Source organism: Geospiza fortis, unplaced genomic scaffold (assembly GCF_000277835.1).
Source record: "Geospiza fortis unplaced genomic scaffold, GeoFor_1.0 scaffold195, whole genome shotgun sequence".
NCBI classification, from domain to species: Eukaryota; Metazoa; Chordata; class Aves; order Passeriformes; family Thraupidae; genus Geospiza; species Geospiza fortis.
In genome coordinates, this window is record NW_005054324.1 from 6,169,482 (window position 1) to 6,186,294 (window position 16,813).

The 16,813-nt window shown below is 36.1% G+C and overlaps 1 protein-coding gene across 2 annotated transcripts; it reads left to right on the forward strand.

Annotated features, from left to right (window-relative positions):
- Nucleotides 1-2,333: 2,333 nt before the first annotated feature.
- On the forward strand, nucleotides 2,334-16,804 carry MLC1 (modulator of VRAC current 1). Of its 2 annotated transcripts, XM_005420922.2 has the most exons (13): nucleotides 2,336-2,396; nucleotides 2,699-2,836; nucleotides 3,511-3,694; nucleotides 5,807-5,896; nucleotides 7,926-7,979; nucleotides 8,129-8,230; nucleotides 9,864-9,965; nucleotides 10,838-10,909; nucleotides 11,379-11,495; nucleotides 12,203-12,259; nucleotides 13,378-13,500; nucleotides 14,902-15,069; nucleotides 16,236-16,804. In XM_005420922.2, exons 3-13 carry the CDS (start codon nucleotides 3,515-3,517, stop codon nucleotides 16,308-16,310), a joined length of 1,140 nt encoding a protein of 379 aa, XP_005420979.1. In that variant the 5' UTR covers nucleotides 2,336-2,396; nucleotides 2,699-2,836; nucleotides 3,511-3,514; the 3' UTR covers nucleotides 16,311-16,804. The 2 variants fall into 2 exon arrangements, with proteins under 2 accessions (XP_030912804.1, XP_005420979.1); XM_031056944.1 differs by lacking the exon at nucleotides 7,926-7,979 and having other exon boundaries at nucleotides 2,334-2,396; nucleotides 8,144-8,230.
- The last annotated feature ends 9 nt before the right edge of the window (nucleotides 16,805-16,813 follow it).

Consider the following 16,813-nt stretch of genomic DNA (forward strand, 5'->3'; position numbering starts at 1 on the left):
CAGAGCCATGGCCTCGGGGGCGACCGCGGGGCCGCGCAGGGGCAGCCCCGGCGCCGGGAAGGGCCCCTGGGCCGCCCTCAGGGCGAGGGACTGCGCTCTGCCGGGGATCAGCCGGCGGCGCTTGAGGGAGCGGGAAAGGTGGAGGCGCAGGAGGCTACCACGGAAGAGCTTAAAGGAAGAGGGTGTGTGCAGTTTGCTGGGGCAGCTGTACGAAATTAAGTTCGTAGTGTATGACAGCGTTCCTGCGATGGGACGCCCGAACCAGGGAGAACCCACGGACAGACGGTGACCTCCTCTGAGCTGAGAGCTCTCCGTGGCTCTGGGAATACGACGGGCACGGAGTCCCTTCAGTGTGGGGAAACACTGGGTTTGGGAGAGTATGCACGTGGCACATTGGTGGATTGTGATGCTCTCAGTAGCAGCCAGTTTCAAAATGATAGAATAAACTCTAGAACATGGTAAACTTGCCTAACAGGAAAAAAAAAAAGGTGCTTTTGACTTAATATCGTTAATAAAGGAGCTGCTGTAGTGCCTGAGGAAATACGATTTTACTGACTTGTTTACTATCTCTGTAGTTCCTGGAGAACTATCTCAGTAGTTCTAGAGAGTTACTGTCTCTGTAGTTCTGTGCTTACTATCCGTGTAGTTACTATCTCTGTATTTTTTACCAGTTCTCTTCACACAGTGCACTTCAGATATCTTGTATAAGGCCTCTTTGTGTTTTGTTCAACAAATGCTGTTTCACAAAGCAAAGTTTTTTGAGTTGAACTCAACATCCCAGTAGTTTAAATAGGAGCTGCCATATAAAGCTGTTACAGGAGATTGAGCAGAGCAGTGTGTAATTTTTTGTAGAAATCACAAAATACACTGCCTAAGTTGTGTGACTAAAGCAGCAGTCTTTGTGTAAAATTCCTATGCATGCTTTAGAATTAGGAGGAATCTCTTTGTACACCACATTTGTACCTTATCTAGTATTAGAAAGTCTTAGTCAACGACTTGGGTTCTGATCATGCACAAAAAAGAGACTTTTTCTGCAATCAGGAACATGAGATGAAGGGAACCTAAAATAAGGGCCCCAGAAAATTTTTAGAGTAGAAGCTGAACAGCTGAACTTTGAAGTTTTAGTGTTTTTTGTTCACGCTGATGCCAAGTGCAGAGGATGCATTAATTATGCAATGAACCTCTGTGCAAAAGGGAAATGGGAAATACTGAGAAGTACACAGGAAAGGGGGTAGGAGGAATTTCACAATAACCTGAGAAAACACTGTATAACCATGCTTGAGAAAGGGAACTTTCAGGTACAATACTGGCTGAAATACTTGGAACTGTGAACAAGTTGTTCTAGGGTTTGAACCCTGCTCTGGTCAGTGGTGCAGGACTTTATAAATTCTTTTTATTCAAAAAGATTAGATCAAGTAAATACCTGACTATCTCACCAATTTTGTGTAAAAAATAAACAAAACAAAACAAAAGAAACCCCCACAAACCTTCTCCCTAAACTGATCAAAAGGGTTAAAATATGATTGTGTTTTGTGTCTATGGTAATTTGTGTCAATTGGTTCCTAGTATTCACTGAAAAAGCTGTCAGATAAGCAATACCCATTTTCCATTAAACCATGGTCTTTGGAAAGTTACAGATAATGGAAATAGTTGTGCAGTGTTTCTTCCATGAGCAGAGGAACAGTAGGGCTTAATTACTTCAGAAAGTTCTGCTTAACTGTACAATCTTTTTTTCCCCTCTTTTCTAGCACAGTTTACAGATGTGTCTATTGCTGTGTATAGTGTACTAATTCCCCTGTTTAAATCTATTAAAACAACTGTAACATTTTAATATTCTTTCAGTATTGGCTGACATTATGAAAAAATGAAAATCTACAGTCTGTACAAACTGAGAAGTTGTGCTGTTCAGAAGTTTTTCTAGCATACTTTGAAGGTGATGCCCTTCAGAATACTGAAGATTTAATTGTGTCTTGGTTACAAGAGTGTTTAAAGTTTAGACAAAAGACCCTGTCATTGCTGTAGCTGTCAAGGTGCCAACATCTTCAAGATAAAAACGTCCTTTTTTTCCCCCTTTTCATTGCTTAATAAGCAGGAGGACTGGGTCCAATGTACGCTGGCCATTGCATGTCACTGCTGCCTGCTGGGCTGAAAATATGTTGTTTAGTCATCTGGGTGCTCTGTAAGTGCGAATGATGGCACGATTGAAATGTGCCAGGTTTGTCTGAGCACTCCAAAAGGCTGGGGTTAGTGGAAAAAGACAGAGAAGTGTCCTGCAGTGAAAATAATAATCTTGATAGATTAATAATCTAAATTTTGAGCTTTCCATCTTGCTGAGATACTGTAATACTTGAATTTCTTTCTGTAGTTTTTTTTTTTTCCTAGGAGAATATTGCATTGTAAGTGCATTTTGCTCTTTTGAAACAACAGCTCATTTGTTAGATATTGTGATCACTGGGTATTATGATAGCCAAAAGTGGAAAAGTGGGGAAACTTTTATTTAAGATGCTAAGTAAGGGGTAGTACTCAAATAAAAAAGGGACATGAAACTTTTAATTTGTTGGTCTGATTTGGAAGCAGCCCTACGAGATGTAGTACAGTCATTTTCTAGTGTGTTCTCTTAATTAAAATTCAGGAGGCATTTTCCTGTTCCCTGGCTTAACTGAAGTTCTTGCTGTGCTTTTGTTCCATATCTGAATAGATGTTGTTGAAAGCCAAAGTGTAAGGGAGAACTTTTCAAAGCCGGCATGACTCACTGAACGGTGAGAATATCACAAAGTGTACAGGCAGCTGTGTTCACAGGGCTGTTTGAAACTGACAGTTCACTTTTCAGTGGAAGGTAAGCACCAAGGTTTTTAGCTGTTGAAAAATCTACAGTAACTTAATTCTAATAGAAGATGCTCCTTGTGGTATTTTAAGAGATTGGGAAGCAGTGAGGTGAACAAAAAAGGATGAAGTGAACAAGAGAAATGGTTGATACTGAGTAAATTAGAAACAGTTTGCTGTAGCTGAGTTATTGTGGGTATGTGTGTTCATGGGACTCGTAGAGAAGTCTGTCATTTTAGATAGCTGATAAAAAGTGTTGAAATCAAATGGAATTTATATTGAAACCTGTTTGATTTTCTTTGCTGTCCTAGAGTTGAGAAAGAAAACAGCTTTGGTTATAGAGGTATGCACTAACTAAACACCTCTAAAGCTGGTTCTTAGATCTTGAAATAGAAATTTACTGAGGTATCATAGATACACAAACTTTAAATATGTTGGTACTTTTACTATGTCATTATGAACTGTGGCCGTAGGATGAAATTTAGTTAAGGTGCGCAAGTAAGTTGTTAGAAAGTTTACATATTTTGAGATGTAAATACATCCAGTAGCTAAACATTGTGTTTATTCATTTTGTCTTGAGTGCAAAAAAACCTAGTTGAACACTGATTTTGGTATGTGAAGGATCTAAATTATTTTTTTCTCTTTCTTTGTAACTTGCATTATTATTATTTAATTGCCTTTGTGAAGTGTTATGACCAGGGAAGAAGGTTACAGAGAAGAATTTAGCTATGACAGGATGCCAACTTTGGAGCGGGGAAAACAAGAGAATGGAAATTATATACCAGATATCAAATCCAGTGACCTTCAGCTGTCAAAGAGGCTGCATCCTTGCTTTAGTTACAAAACATGGATATTTTCTTTGCTGATGGGAGTAAGTACTTTTAATTATAGCAAATTTAAAAATACAGGCCTTAGTGCCCAGTTCTTAGTGCCTAGTGCTCTGTTCTGTTTGACATCATTTGAAGACTAAGAATTTCATCACTGATAGTATTGAAAAGAAATCTTTGTGAAAATAGAAACATATTTAGCAATTTTGGAATGTAGACTGCTGGTATTCTTTGACTATTTTTTTACTAATCAGAGGTGGTGTATGAAGGCTTATTTTTATCATTGATATTAATCATACAAGTAGAGAATCAGTTTGGTAGTGGTAAATATCAGCCCATGTGTATGTATAAGCAGTGCCTTTTGGTAGAATATATAAAGTATGCAGATCATATGTATTCTTTTAAAAATACTTCTAACTATTGAATGTACTCTGACTACCATGGTAGCATTTGGCATTAAAAAGATATGTGGTACTTGATTGCCACATTAATCTATCAGGGTTCAATAGCCACATAATTATTTGGTATAATCATTAACGTGGTGAGGTATATACTTGTGCTTCTTACACAAACAACACAGTGATTTGAATTTTTGTGTTCGCTGCTAGAATGACAGGATACTCATCTTGCATGTACATCATATGCTTCTCCATGTTCTGAGCCAAGTTAATTAAACTTCATTATAGCAATTAGAATTTGATCTTTTCTTTTTCTGTCAGCTTGTGTGTTTTGAAGCGTACTTTTTATTAAGAACTAAGATTGTCTCACTGTTAATATGGTAATTGCTTGTTTATGCACAGTGAATAAAAGTATTGCCTTATTTTTGTGGAAGCAGCTGAGCATTTTTTCTTTTCTGACAAACTGCAAGGCTTGGATTTCCTTTCAGATGTACAGTCACATGAAAAGAGAGCAAAAGATGTGCTGGCTTTATTTGCATTAAATTTTCTCACACTTAATTGTCCAAAAGAACGACTGTCTGTAATTTACTGAGTAATTGTAAATTTTTGGAGATGATAATGTTTAATGATCATTTGCTGAAGTCATATTATCAAGAAGAATGAATTTCATGGAAAAATGAAAATGCAATTTTATTAATAAACTCTTAGATTAAATTCCAATTAGATTTTTCTTCCAAGTGTTTAGTCTCTATCAACCCTTCTGAAAGACAGTGTCCAGAAGAGAAAGTCTGTATGCTGAGCAATGTAAGTCACTGTGAACAGAACCATCTACTTCAGGGAGCAGTTGCCAACTGTACAGTGACATCAAAGTGGCTGATGGGCTGGTTTTGTGCAGAAACAATTTGATGAGCATCAAGCACAATTTCAACTCGTGGTTCCATAGACTGTTCTACCAGTCTTCCAAAATTCTCTGTGTGTGTGTTTATACATGCACATATGCTTTCTTTATTTTCTGTCTTTTTTTTGGCAAAGACTCTCTAAAGACCCCCAATAATTTTCTAACATGAAAAAAATAACCAAATGAAACAAAAGAGCAGTTCTATCTCTTACCTTTCCCAGCCCCTTCAAAGAAATGCCTACTCAGAGGAATGACAAGGAAAACCAAAATAATGTTAGTAGAAGACACTGATGGCTTATTGCAGAGTGTGTAACTGGGGTAGTTATGAAATAAACTTATTAAGGTAAGAGGAGCAGTTGAACATTTTTGGATGTGCTGCTGAAAGAAAGCAGGAAGAGAAGTTGGAGGGATGTAGGAATATAGTGGAAGAAACTTAATTAATGTATCCCAATACTATTTTTACTGCTGTGTTCTAGTTGGCAATTGCCCAGCTGCCCATATGCATAATGAATGTGGGTGGACTCAAGCAGGGAATGCAAAGTAGAGATATACTGAGGTTTCTGAAACATTTTTACCACTAAACACTGCAGTTACCTTTTGACTTATATTGAGGTATTTGCCAAGTCAGGACAAAAATCTTGATTTAAGCATGAACATTGTTCATTATTAGGTCTTGGTAACTGGCAAAATATCTTCAGAAGTCAGCATATTTTGATATTTTTCTTCAAATTTATTCACACAAAAAGTGCATTCTTTTAAGTAGCTCAATTTGAAAGGGGTTGGTTACTGATTTATGTCTGACTAGTTATTTTTTTAAACAGTTTTATTCATATAAATTTATTTTATTTGTTGCTTTGCAGACTTGCCTCCTTATTACTTCTGGATTTTCACTATATCTGGGAAATATTTTTCCATCTGAAATGGATTATTTACGTTGTGCAGCAGGTTCAGTAAGCATTCTTAATTATTTGCTGTGGCTGTTTGACAGCAAATGCAATAGTAAATAATTTTTGTGGGTTTGTGTGTGTGTCTTTTACTGTGTCTTTTTCTACTGCTTTTCTTCATGGAAGATTTAATTATATTTAGCGGTTCATTAAATGGATTTTCATTACATGGTTAAAGGAATAACTGTTGTCATAAAGACAACTGGGTTTGTGTTACCATTGTTGTTAATCAGCTCACCACTGGCATGCAAGATCAATCTGCTGAGCAGTTTTTCCATGCTTGATTCTAAGAAAATTTTTGTTGCTATGTATTTGGAAAGTTTTCTGGCTATATGCTATCAAAATGTATTTCATATTACATCTCAAAGTCTTAATTTTTCAGTTTATTTTGCCATAATATCCAAGTACTGAAGCAGACTAAAATTCTCTTGAATATTATTATTTTGTTAGTAAAATAATGCATTAAAGTAAAATAATATGCATTAAAGATGGCTGACATTTTCCAGAGCCCAATATTTTTTTCTATACTTTGAGGGGTGCATATACATGTTCACTGTATTATATGTACTTAGTTTGAGCTTTAGATATTAATAAGTCTCATTTACTTGCTTTGTTTATGGAAGTATTCTGTCATTGTTATTTTCTCAACTTGACTTATATATTTGTTTTTAAGTTAGGTGCAAGATCACTTGAAACAAACAAGTCCCAGGAGTTGCTCTGTGAATGAGTTGTCACTTGGGTTTCCACCAAAGGTGTTAAAGTTGGAGGAGTTTAATTCAGTCTCCTCACAGATACCTTATTCCCTGCAATGTTGATGTAGTTACTGAGATGTCTTTCTCTGCCCCTGATCTTGACTCTTTGAACTTCATGTTTGAAAATTTCCAAAGACCTGGTAGATCTTTGGCTGCAGCAGGTTATCATATTGGCTTTGAAGGTGTGTGTGTTTAGTGTCTGTATGTGAGGAGGGTGTTGGAGCTCCTGCTGCAGATGGTGATGTTGCTGCAGGCAGAAGAGCCTAGAGAGATGTGGATCCAGCTGGCCACCAAGTGTCTCGTTTAGCCTGAAGCTGAGTTGCTCTCTAGACTGTCATCATCTGGACTAGTACTTGCATTCAGTTGCCTAAACATAGTCCTGTAGTGTTCTAGGAACTCCTGTGTATCCAGGACATAGAAGAATGTTTTAATTATGTTCAGTAAAGGTCATTTAGGTGTTGAGGAAGTGCTGCCAAGAATTTTACATATCAGTAATAATCTCTTTATAGTGTTCCATTGTTAAGCTGTTAGGGTTCAGGTGTGTGGGAAGAGAATTAGAAATGTGGCATTTATTGCATGATTCATTATTTAACATAAGAACAATTTTATTATCATTTTAATAGCCATTTGTGTAAAATAGAGTTGGATCTGTAATGGAGCTATGTATGTTGTGGTGGGGAACAGTGAAGGGATAGAGAAATTACTTTGTGAGACTTTTTATTTGTGCATGACTTTTCCATTTATCTATGTCCTCAAGTAGGGAAACATAGTTCCCAGTGAGCCAAAAACACATCCCAGGCACAATTCTCCAAGTGTGTCTTGACTCAGCAGATTTTCACAAGGTTCTTCAGAACTGTTTCGAGATTGGGAAAATTTTAGCTTACTCATTGAGGATGATGTCTGTCTAAAGAATGTGCAGGCCCAGTTTGGGAGTAGCACTGTTTTCTCCTGCTTAAGGATCTCAGGCCTTCTAGAGTTAATTTAAACTAATGAAGGCATGAAATACCTTGTGAAAGACTTTCTTTCTTTTACTCATCACATTATGCTGGGTAGTTAGTTAAAACTAAGGGATATGGAAGGTATATTTAAACTTCTTGTAATTCTCAGACACTGACTGTGATTAATGAGTTCAGTCAAATGAAACTTTTTCTTCAGAGTTTCTGATCTTCTGTTTGTCTAAGTGTACTGAATATGAATTCAGACACATAAAATACATCTATAGAAGTATATATAAAATTCATTGTGCAGAAGATCCCACTAGTCTTTTTTTTTAATTTTCCCAGTGTATTCCTTCAGCAGTTGTGAGCTTTGCTATAGCAAGGAATAAAATTAATGTGGTAAGTATGAAACTTTATTGTCAATTTTGTTTATCTCTCTATATATCTATATCTATCTATATAATCTATCTCTGTATATCTGTACATGTGTTCATATTCCCCCGTGTTTAAAACAAGAGAAAAAAACCCATTCTGAAACTGTTTTTCAGATACCAAATTTTCAGATTCTCTTTGTCTCCACATTTGCTGTTACAACAACGTGTTTAGTTTGGTTTGGATGCAAACTTGTCCTCAATCCATCAGCTATAAATGTAAGTTACTAAAATAATTACTAATTGTGATACATTTATCTTTGTTAAAAAACAAGGTGGGGAGGACATTACGTGCCTGGAGATCACATGTCATTACTGTACTGCCAATATCCCAGTATTCCTGCTTGGTCTGTGAGGAGAGATCACACAGCAGTGACCTTACATTTCTCTTTGCCCAATGTTAGTTACCTGCAATAATATTCATAAGAATCTAATCTATTTACTCTTACTCTTTCAATTTTTGTTATTTACTTCTTGTACCTAGGACTAAGTGAGAGGGTCCATCAGTTTAGTTACAGTGCTTCTGGACTCAAACTTGTGCATCTACTTGGCGCTGCACTGCCAAGTGTGACATGTGGCCTTGCCAGCTCATATCAGTATTAGTGCTGTGTCAAAACATGTCTAAATCATGGGAATTTATAATCTGGATTAATTTGTTCTGCAGGCCACACATTTGAACTGAACTTCTTCTTTTGCCTAACAAGTCCTGTATTCTTCATTGTAGCACGTTTTCTAGAAGTTTCTCAATGACATTTATCACTGTTTGCGGAGTTAGTACAACTGTACAGTCTGTTGGGTACAGCAAAGCACATAGTTTCAATTATCATTTCCTAAGCAAAAGTGAATTTCAGCGTCCAAAAAAGTGTCCTAAATCTACCACTTACTACTTCTTTCAAAAACATGTGCTGCAAGATACGTGTCACAGAGATGGAGATTTCATCTTCAACAAAGCAGGTCTGACACGATGAAACAATAATTCTGTTCTAAATTGTTGAACAATGGTTTGCTGTAATTGTATAGTTTTGGAATGGTGTCAGTTCTTCCTAGACTTTTGGTCCTTTGCCCCAATGTCCTGACTGACTACCAGATGTTTTTTTGGGCTGCTGATGGAAAAACATGTTGCTTTTGAAAACAAGAAAGGGAGATCCACTCTACCTAACCTGTGTGCCTTGAAATGATTCAGTCCATGTAGTGTAGGTATCTACCTCTTTTCATGAGAATAATAAGGACAAAAAAGCAACAACAAGTATTGCATTCACTTATTTGTCTCTTGAATATGAGCAATGGCAGCATCCATGTTTTTGCAATGTAGTCTGCAAGCATCATGAATCCATGAAGAGTGTTTGTGAATGCTTTGCCAGCACTAAGCAGGGCACAGAACTGGGATCCTTGGTGCAGTTCTTTGGTTTGTGTTTTCATTCAGTGTCCAATATGGTAGCACACAGTTTGGGATTGCAGCCTAGGAGTTGTGACCTGTGGTTGTCCTTCCCCTGAGAATGTTCCATTAGTTGCTGCAGTGTTCTGGGTTCACATAGAAGGACCTGCAAAAAACAAACGTACCCAGCAAACACTCCCTTTTTATAAGCTCCTCTTCTGGAAGGCAGTGATAGAATCTTCAGGCAGAGTATTTCCATAAATGAAGTAAATGTTTCTTAGGTTAGGCATTCTGAGAATAATGTTGTTCTTGAAGTTTGTCAAGAGCTAAGGAAATAGATAACAAAGTATGGAGTCAGTAGATGTGTCTAAATCTGACAGAAACTAGACAACCTGCCTAATCATGCTAGACTCAGCCCCTTCCTTTATTTTTAATATGGAAGACATAACTCATTTGTGTCTGGGATTTTACTGACAGATAAATTTCAACTTGATTCTACTTATTCTGCTGGAAATCTTCATGGCAACTACTGTGATCATTTCAGCTAGGTCTACTGAAGACTGCTGTACAAGAAAGAAAGTAGGTATCCTTAAGGATTGTGCATGTTAAAAAATTCCCCATTTTCTTGTATTACATATGCCGAACATTTATTGGCAACACTAATATATAACTTTGCGTGCTAAAGCTATATTTGAACTATAAATAAAAGTACCATACTAAACAGTTATTTCTTCTTTTATCTTTTAAAAGTGCAATGACCCCTCTGCTAAATTACCTGTTGAAAATTATACAGCACAGAGTTCTTTGAATATCTCATGAATGGGCATTGCAAATGTTTTATTTCTATTTTGTAGAATGAAACGTGATGTTTGAAACATTAGAGTACTACAGCTTGTATGTATGCAAACAATACCTTTTTGAAGCCTGATGTAGAGAAAGTATTTGTCTTATATGCCAATTTGGTGGTATCTGCCCAACAACTCTTGGCTTCAGGATTTGGGGCTCTTGATGAAATTTTCTTTATTCACTAGTGCTTTCCTAAACCCCACCCTCATTTTTGTACAACAGTACTTCTTTTAGAATGAAGGAAATAGGATATGCCATGGGAAATACTGGCTGATAAAGTTTTGTAGTGCCCTGTCCTCCTTTGGCTCCTGCTGATCCACATCTGTAAAATCTGAAGGCTCAGGAAGAAAGTATATTTTTTGAAGGTGGAAAAGGGAGACAAGATGAAAATATTTCGTTATTGAATGGTGGCTGTGGAACAGCTAATCTGATACTAATTAATTTGGTTTTAATGTAATCGATGTGGTCTTACCCTGGAAAACACCGTCACTGGGCCAACCAGATATTACATACCACTGTTAGGACCTGTAAGAGGTTGTATAAGATACTGGGAAGAAATGTTTTGCTTTATATATTTTTATAATGATTTTTTTATTCCCCTCTAGAATGCTGCAAACGACAGTGCCATTGTTTTGAGCAATGTCAGCTTTCCTGCTCGAATTCTTAAGTCATACTCAGTAAGAAAAGCATTGTTTCATTAAATCAATTTATTTTTTCACCTTTGTAAGTGCTAAGGTTCTTTAAAGTCAGGAAGAGATCACTGTAGCTAAGAATTGAAAGAATAAAGACAAAAATGAGAAATATATAGTAAAATATTTCCTTTTAGAAGATTGCAAGATAAATCACAGCTGCTTTTTATTATGGGAAGGAGACTACATAATGACTTAAGAATAAATAGTGTAAACTGAACTATTGTTTGAGGGAACTAATAAATGAAAGCATAAATATGTATAATGAAGCTGGTCTTGTTTTCACGTAAGCTAGCTAGTGTTTTGCCATATTTTAGATATGGAAAACATAGACTTTATGCCTAGCTAGTAGCATAAATGCATTTTATTCTTTTCACTGAGGTCCTTTCTATATGCAATTAGGAGCTTTTGTGTTCAAATATGTTATTAATAATTTGTGTGCTCTTATTTGTTTTAGGTAATTGAGGTGATTATTGGAATTTCATCAGTATTTGGTGGAATAATTGCTTTGAATATGGATGTTCTAGTCTCAGGTCCATACCTCTCAGTAACATTCTTTTGGATCTTAGTTGCTGTAAGTAGTGCAAATAGAAGCTACTCTTTTAAAACAATGGCTTTTATTCAAGTTTTTTTCACTTTTCTCCTCCCCACTGAAGTATTTTTTTGGCTCTAATATTGTTTGGGAGTTGCTGCTTAGCAAATTAGTTAACACTTCAATATACTTAATATATTTATGCAATATTTTTGATCTGTTTTGGTTTGCAATACTTCAGTAAATTGTTCTTATACATTCTCAGTCCTCAATTCAGTAAAACAGAAATGAGTATTAAAACAAGGCTATTTGAAGTGAGGTGTTCTGTCAAAAAAAGTCATAGGTTTTAGAATATTTCAGGCTGCAAAAGAAAAAGTTTAGTTTAGTTTTAGCATGGTAGAATCCTTAGAATATCTTATTTAACCTCTCAGTTTTACCTGTATTAAAAGTCTGAAACTGTGATTGGTAATAACAGCCTGTACCCAGGAGCAGTGGATTCATAAAGGATGTTGTGCCACCCTGCTCGCCACAAAATAACTGATTTGAGAAAGAAGGCAATGACCACTAGGTTTATATATGTGTCTGTAAAATCCCTTTGCATGAAACGGAAAAATTCATAAACAAGCTTTTCAGCATTCAAAAGTCACAAAAGAAAAAAGCAGTGAATAGTGGGAATTACTGTAACTCAATTATAATTTTTGTAATTTTCAAGTCAATAAATCCTTACTTTGTTACACTCTTTTATTTAGTGCTTTCCAAGTGCTATTGCAAGTCATGTAGCTGCTGAATATCCAAGTAAATGTCTGGTAAGTGTGTAAAATTCTTGGACTTTTTAATTAGAGTGGAATAATGCTAAGAAGCTCTGCCTGATAGTGGGCACCAATCAAGTTTGCTCACTTGTTTTTAGCTACTTCTACAAAATGTGACAAATATGTAGCAGAAGTGTTAGCTGGTATCCCTTACAAGAACTCTGATAGGTCCTTTGGAGGCCTCATTTCATCTGTTCTAGAAAAGAATTTGAAGAGTTTGGTTAGTTATTTGGGTTTTTTTTGTTTATTTTGTTCTGTTTTGGTTTTTGGATATTCTGTAGCGATTCTTTGGGAAAAGATACTACTGTAGAAAAATGGCATGCCTCATATGGGATGCAAAGAACTGCTTTCAAGCTTCTGATATGAAGTTCCCTTTTTCTTTCATTATCAGTTGTGGTTTCTGAAAGAAGAAAATTAGGTGTGCAGGCTGTGCTGGACCTAGAACCTATTTTAAACAAATTCTTAATCTTCGTGATTAGCAACAAAAACTAATAGTATTCAGTAGAGTGCATTTATTCCTTGGATGTTCTAGGTGTGTAGTTAAGGCGCCTTAAAATATCTGTTCTAATTAATAGTCATGTGACCATATTTAAGTGAGTAATGAGGCATAACCACAACTGAAGTCAGAATATAATCTTGTAGGGGTGATATTTGAGTGAAACTTAGCTGCTGTTGTATGGCAGTAAATTTGCCTCAGGGCACTCAATTTATTTGCATAAGATTTTTTAGGTTCCAAGTCTGCAATATCTGGTTTTAATTCTCATTGCTTCCTATAAATTGAAGAATAAATGGTGGCTTCTATACTGGCTCTCCAGATTGGGTATCACTTCCTCTGTGATGTGCATCTGGAAGGCACTTGTAAAATAAAAAAAAAAGTCATCATCTGTATTGAATGAAATATGAATTACAAGCCAGCAGTGTTTTGGCTAGGAAACTTAGGTTATACAAAGCTTGCTTCTGTATCTTCATGAAATGTGGATAGCTCTTATTGTTTGTCTTTTATGTATAATCTTACAGTTTTACACACTTGTTATGCTTGCTTCAAGGAGTCATAGCTCACTAACCAGAGTTAATTTTTTAGATTATTATTTAACATTTATTATCTTATTTTTTAGGTTGAGGTCCTGATTGCCATTAGCAGTGTTACCTCTCCTTTGTTGTTCACTGCTTCTGCATACTTATCCTTCAGTATCATGCAAGTTGTTGACATCTTTAAAAGTTATCCGCCTGCTGTTAAAGTATGTGTTTTTATGCAATTGAAAAATGAACTTCTATATGTTACAGTAGCAAATTAGGGAATATATGAAGACAAGGTACTGCGTTATAAATATTGAATGAAATGTTATAGAAATTATTTAAAAACTCTTGTTTGACTTATTATAGAATTGAAAGTATGTTACATCTATTGGCGTCCTGAAATTGTAGTTTTAAAAAGATAGGATTTTATTCTAAAGACACAGTAAAAATAATATACAGTATACTAGACTGCTTGAGACTTTTATAATTTGTAGTATTTAAATTAAAGATTCTAGGTGTCCTTGAAGAGTACATTTTCCTGTTTCTTCGGATGCTTACCAATCATTGGGATTGTAAGCTTACACCTGTATTTATTCAAAGTCTGGATTTGGACAGAGAAGAAAAAGTTAGCAAAGTTTAAAGCATTACAGTATGAAATGTTACCTGTGCATTGCTGAAGAGCTTTCTTGTGCTCTGCTGGCAAAGTGTTTGCCAATCCCTGATGTTCAAAGAACCACTCAGGGGCATGAGACCAATGTCATGAAGAGTCTCCACTAGTCATTAAGTGGTCTTGTAACTTTAGAAGAAAAGAGGGAAAATGTTTAATAAACTGATATCTCAGGGACTGGAAAATCAACTTCTGAGTATGTGATCCTGTTGTAATTCTGGAGGAGTGTACTGTGTTGTTGAACCTCAGGAATGATGACAGCTTACATCCCCTCTTTGAGTAGCTTCTCCTGTCACACATGTTGGAGACAGATGACTACGCTGTCTAGACAGTTGGTGTGGCCCGGCCGAGCATTTCTTACATTCTCACTCTGCTTTGTGTGTGGTTACAAGAGTGGGCTGCTCTGCACAGGACAATGCACTATGGAGCAGGAGGTAACAGCAAGACAGAGAAAGAATGGAAACTTCATTGGCAAGCAGAGCAGTCCTACAGCACCCCAAAAAATAGTAAAGGAAGGCAGGTCCAGCCATAGTAGCCAGGTGCAGTGATTGCCAGGTAAGTCCACAGTACTGAGGCAGATCCAAGGTCATCCAGGAACTCAGGTCAGCAGGGCAAGGTGAGAGCCAGCAAGGCACAGGCCCAGGCCCAAGCACAGCTGTGACATTGCTTAGGTCAGAACCAGCAGTAAGACACTATTTTAGAAGATAGTTTCCTCAATTCTGTTCTGTTTCCAGAGGAAAAGATAATTTGACAGATTAATATTTTCTTAGAAGCTATAGATCTTTTCTACTTACAACAAATTCAGGCACTAAAATTTTGGTTGAAACTTTATGCTGAAATAAACCGTAAATTATAAATTGATTTAAAAAGTCTAGATAGGAATTTTTAAAGTATAGAGATGGGAACATTATCAAATATTTTATTCAAGTAGTTAACAACATATGTCTATTTTCAGCAATCTTATGATGTACTCCTGTTGCTTCTGATGTTGATGCTGCTAATTCAGGCATGCCTTACTATTGGAACTGTAATACAGTGTGTGAATTACAAGACAAAAATGAAACTACAAGATTCAGCATGGACACCATCACAGGTTAAAAAACAGGAATACAGAACAACAGAGGTTTGTAGTTATACCCACTAGAAAATTTGAAAATACCTATTTTAAAATACTTTTTTTTGGTAATATATTGTGGCCTTAAATTTTGATCTTAATTCAGACCACAGTTAAAAGCTGTTCTATGAAACTTATTTTGTAATCAAGAGATAATAATTTCCTGGTTAGATGATAACTGGGCATGACATGGGGCACAGAACTGTACCCCTTAGGCTTTCCTTTGTTGTACAGAGCTAGACCCTGTATCCTTAAAGACTCTCAGAGAGTAACTCATGCTTACTGCACTAGAAGGAGAGTGCTGGATTCAGTCCAGCGCTGGATAGAAAGCACTGGGAGCAAAGACTGAAATCAGTCAAGTCAGTTACCAGCTGCTAATGTGTGGTCGAAGCTTTGGAATTATGTCCCTTCAGGCTGCTGAGAATATTTGGTGTAGGTTGTTTATTTGCTGGATCTGTGTCCTGGGACTTAGGTTCTGTATAAAAGATGAAGCACAGCAGCACTTCCACTGCTGCGAGTCATGTCTTGGAGCATGGGTCATGGCATGGCTAAACAGAAATCTACTGGAGATTATTTACAAAAGTAGTCCTGGTTTGTGAGTCACTGAGAAATTAGGCGTGAGTTAAGTGCTAAAAGGAGCACTTTCTCTGCAAAAGCAACACTTTTTTGCTTACCTTTTAGTATTTAAACACATGAATAATGTTATAGGTGAAGTTGCAAGTCCCTTTGGCTTCTCAGAAGTCTGTGTTCTTAGGCAAGATCTTACTTTGCTTGCATGTATGTAGGTAAATCTTGGTTCAGTTGCACCACGGGGGCTGCTTCTGGTTTTGGGGTTAAAGGTTCAGGTGCAAAGGCTTTCAGTCATATTTTAGGAAAAGTCTTGAAAAAATGTCTTAAGTAACATGTTTAAAATGGGAATTTGGCCAAGTTTCTTAGACCCAAATATTTCAAGTATTATACAATTTACACTGTTATATTTTATATCCTAAATATAAACTCTATAATATACAAAACTATACAATTTACAAATGTATGGAATATTTTAATAGCTCTGGCTGTACCTATTCACATTTGCATTCTGGTAGATTTTCTCAGGTATTTATTTGCTTGAACTTCAGTTTTTAATCAAAACATTTTTTCATGTTTGCATTTGTCTTAAATGTGTTTACTTTTAGGTTTCCAATAATACCTTAAAGGATTTTGACAAAGATAAAGCTTGGAAAGCAGTTGTGGTGCAGATGGCTCAGTAGTTTGGATTCTACAAATGCAGCCAACACAGCACAATCCAATAAAATAAATCAACTGTTTGCATGAAGGTTTAAAAACTTCCATTTTTAAACAGCACTATAGTTGCAGCAGTAGGAGCCATGGAATAACACAGTAAATGATGTATCTTTCTAATAATTTTAAAATTTGTTGATAATATTTTTAACACATCTGTCTTTTCTGTTGGTATCTGTAGTCTAGTGTTTAGAAGATACCTTTAGAAAAAGATAATAAGTCACATAGATTTATGCTGATGGCAAAGTAAAATATTGCAATATGTAGTAGGCTTCATATATTTGCAAGAGATTGTTGTAACTGCAGTTATGCAGTCAGTGTGACTGATAAATGCTTTTGTAAAGTTATGAGTACAAGTCATAATTGATGTTTTTGCTTATACTTCACTTTTGTAGGAGTTGTAAAGTGTTCTGCATCTTATTGCTTTTATATAAATAAAAGTCTTTATTATGTGGAAACTCAAGAATGTGGA

Excerpts from the sequence above, each read along its gene's own strand:
- MLC1 (XM_005420922.2), top strand. The coding sequence starts at position 3,515 with ATGACCAGGGAAGAAGGTTACAGAGAAGAATTTAGCTATGACAGGATG. Across the intron at positions 8,231-9,863 it reads TCAATCCATCAGCTATAAAT|ATAAATTTCAACTTGATTCT; the intron begins GTAAGTTACTAA and ends TTTTACTGACAG. Across the intron at positions 11,496-12,202 it reads TCTTTTGGATCTTAGTTGCT|TGCTTTCCAAGTGCTATTGC; the intron begins GTAAGTAGTGCA and ends TCTTTTATTTAG.